We start from the raw sequence: 3,649 nt of genomic DNA, 5'->3' as shown, positions 1-3,649 counted from the left end.
CAAGTGAACATAGTCTCTGAGCGTCTTGTCAAAAGGCTCAATATATCAAAAACGAAATCGTTATTGTGCATAGAAGGTATAGGAAAGGTGCAAAAAAATTCAACGCAGCGAGTTAACATCAAATTGCAATCACTTAACTCAAGGTTTACTACAGAAGTCGAAGCGTTTGTGCTTCCAAATATAGTTCCACCTCAACCAAGTTCCAGCTACGATATTTCCAAATGGAAGGTCCCGAACAGCATTCAGTTAGCAGATCCAACATTTTTCCAACAAGGGAAAATTGATATTTCACTCGGTGCGGAGTTCTATTTTAGTCTGTTAAAGAAAGATAAATTAACGCTTGCTCCTGGGCTTCCAGTTTTGCAAAATTCTACACTTGGCTGGATTATCAGTGGCAAGGTTGCATCAAATACAGACACATCAAACGTTTTATGTGCAGTTTTTGGCGGTCGGGCGGAGGTTGTTGATAATAATTCATCGTTAGAAGATGCAATTGAACGATTATGGCGAATGGACGAGATGAATACAACAGAGAGGACATTATCCAAAGAAGAAAAATTATGCGAATCTCATTTTGTTCAGAACGTTCATACACATAAAGAAGGACGTTTTGTGGTAAGGTTGCCGTTTCTGGAAAACTCATTGACGTTAGAGAAATCTCAAGAAACAGCTTGGAGAAGGTTCATCAGTCTTGAACGACGACTAGCAAAAAATGATGTTTTGCGGAAACAATATGTCCAGTTTATGGAAGAGTATGAGCGATTGGGTCACATGACTGAAGTAAACTTGGATTCCATGTTGACTCCAAGATATTTCATTCCTCATCATTGCGTACTAAAACCAGATAGTACAACTACTAAACTTCGAGTGGTGTTTGACGCATCAGCCAAAACTACATCTGGACACTCGTTGAATGATTTAATGTATAACGGACCGACAGTTCAAAGTGAACTTTTTTCAATTCTGCTCCGTTTTAGGCGACCACGGTTTGTTTTCACCACAGATAGCGAGAAAATGTATCGTCAAGTTTTGATAAGTCCTGAAGATCAGCGTTATCATTTGGAGAAGCAGTCCAAATTCTACTCTTCGTTATTATCAGCTAAACACAATTACATATGGTACTCGAGCAGCTCCTTACCTAACAACAAGATGTTTGCAAAGGATAGCATCAGAAAACAAGGTGAATTATCCATTGGGAGCTCAAATCCTGTGTGACAATTTCTACGTTGACGATGGGCTCGGTGGATCAGATAGTTTAATTACGGTTATTGAAGCTCAAAGGCAATTAATCTATATTTTAAAGAAGCATCACTTTTATCTACGGATGTGGAGTGCAAACCATCCTCAACTTTTGAAAAACATTTCTCAAGATGATCAAGAGGTAAATCTAGATTTTACTAATGATAATAACGAGTCAATCAAAACGCTGGGACTATTTTGGTTGCCCAAAGCGGATTTATTTGAAATTAAGGTCAAAATGATTACTGAAGGTATAATCACGAAGAGAGTCGTTAGTTCTGATTTAGCTAGACTGTTCGACCCACTTGGGTTATTAGCTCCAGTAATAGTCAAAGCAAAGATATTCATACAACACTTATGGCAGTTGAATTTATCTTGGGATGAACCACTTTCTACAGATCTTCGTACAACATGGTCAACATTTAGAGAAAACTTAACTACTCTTCAAGAGAAGGACCAGCCGGTATTTTTGTGGACTGATTCAGAAATTGTGTTGTCTTGGATTAACTCACAGTCCTCATCATTTCAAACATTTGTAGCTAACAGGGTGGCAAGAATTCAAACTTTAACTCTGTCTGAACAGTGGCGACATGTTAGGTCAAAGGACAATCCAGCTGATGTATTATCAAGAGGACTTTCAGCAAGGGCGTTGTCAACATGTGCACTTTGGTTTCAAGGACCGTTCTTTTTGCATGGAAGGCAGGAAGTATGGCCACCAAGGTTTTCATCATCATTACAAGTTCCAGTCGATCTGGAGAAGAAGAAGATTGTAGCTGTAGCAACTCAAAGCAATGACGCAGATTTCATATACAGGATTCAGCACAAGAATTCATTTAAGACGTTACAAAAGATAGTAGCATATGTTCTTAGATTCACTAACAACGCAAGAAAATCAAAGGAGTCACGTGGCACACATATAGTACTTAGTGCCAACGAATTGGATGCAGCATTAATAACTATAATATGTCACATTCAAGGTAATGATTTTCATGAAAAAATCAAACAACTGAAGAAACAAGGCAATGTTGATAAATATAGTTCAATCAGTAGTTTATCTCCATTCATTGATAATGCAAATGTTCTTAGAGTAGAAGAACGCTTAGAAGCCTCATCATTACCATACGACTCTAAACACCCAATGCTGATCCCATACAATGATCCATTGGCAAAATTATTATTCGTGATGTTCCATGAAGAAAACAAGCACTGTGGCCCGCAGGCACTATTGAGTATAATCCGACAACGTTTCTGGCCGATTAAAGGTAAATCAACAGCCCGAGCAACGGTTCAGCGATGCATTCGATGCAACAAAGCACGTCCGCAACTATGCCAACAAATTATGGGCAATTTACCAGAACCAAGAATAACTCCTGCAAGACCTTTCATTAATGCTGGTGTAGACTATTGCGGACCATTTTGGATCCACTACAAGGTGAGAGGCAAAAAGCCAACAAAGGCATATATTGCTGTCTTTCGTTGCTTTTCTATAAAGGCGGTACATCTCGAGTTAGTGACCGACTTATCAACAAATGATTTCATTGGAGCATTAAAACGATTTATAAGTCGACGAGGGCGTTGTTTGAATATTTACAGTGATAACGCAACAAACTTCGTAGGCGCCAAAAATCAGTTAGCAGAACTAGAGGAAAGTGTTTATTCTAATGAAGGGCAAGAAGCAATAATTTGTGCTTGCAGTACTACAGGAATAAACTTTCATTTTATTCCACCAAGGGCTCCACACTTTGGCGGTTTATGGGAAGCATTCGTAAAGTCCGCAAAATATTTGTTACTACACAGCGTTTCAACAGCATCATTGACGTATGAAGAACTTGAAACAGTAGTGGTGGAAATTGAAGCGATATTAAATTCACGACCATTGACTCCAATGTCCAAAGATCCAACTGATTTGACAGCAGTTAATGCTTATTAATTGAAGAAGCTCTTACAACTCATGTAGACAGCCGATCAAAACCAGAAAAACACACGTTATTGTCACGTTGGAACCTAGTTTCCCAGTTAAAATATAATTTCTGGAAACGCTGGTCTAACGAATATTTGATGGAACTGCAACAACGTAACAAATGGAAAACACAATCTGCCAACATACAGTTAGGAGACATGGTTATAATTAAAGAAGATAACGTCCCAGTGATGCAGTGGCCCTTGGGACGAATTGTACATGTGTACAAGGGTACAGATGGACGTATCCGAGTAGCTGACGTTAAAACATCGACAGGCATTTTTAAACGCCCAATTCATCGAAATACTGTACTGCTTGTTAATACAGATGATCAACCAACAATGGCTGAAGCTGATCACGAAATACCTCCTGACAACGTAATTATTAAAGATAAAAAAGAGTCGTATAAAGAACCCAAGACAAAACGTAAAAAAACCTGCAAACCCAATT

The 3,649-nt window shown here is 38.6% G+C and overlaps 1 protein-coding gene across 1 annotated transcript; it reads left to right on the top strand.

Annotated features, from left to right (window-relative positions):
• Window positions 1-1,477: 1,477 nt before the first annotated feature.
• On the top strand, window positions 1,478-3,169 carry LOC119687746. The gene has a single exon (XM_038102193.1). The coding sequence runs from the start codon at window positions 1,478-1,480 to the stop codon at window positions 3,167-3,169; it is 1,692 nt and encodes a 563-aa protein (XP_037958121.1).
• The last annotated feature ends 480 nt before the right edge of the window (window positions 3,170-3,649 follow it).

The sequence above is a fragment of the Teleopsis dalmanni genome, chromosome 1, assembly GCF_002237135.1.
Source record: "Teleopsis dalmanni isolate 2A chromosome 1, ASM223713v2, whole genome shotgun sequence".
Lineage (NCBI taxonomy): Eukaryota > Metazoa > Arthropoda > Insecta > Diptera > Diopsidae > Teleopsis > Teleopsis dalmanni.
The sequence above is the reverse complement of the archived record's forward strand: the minus strand, read 5'-3'. Positions and strand labels throughout refer to the sequence as shown.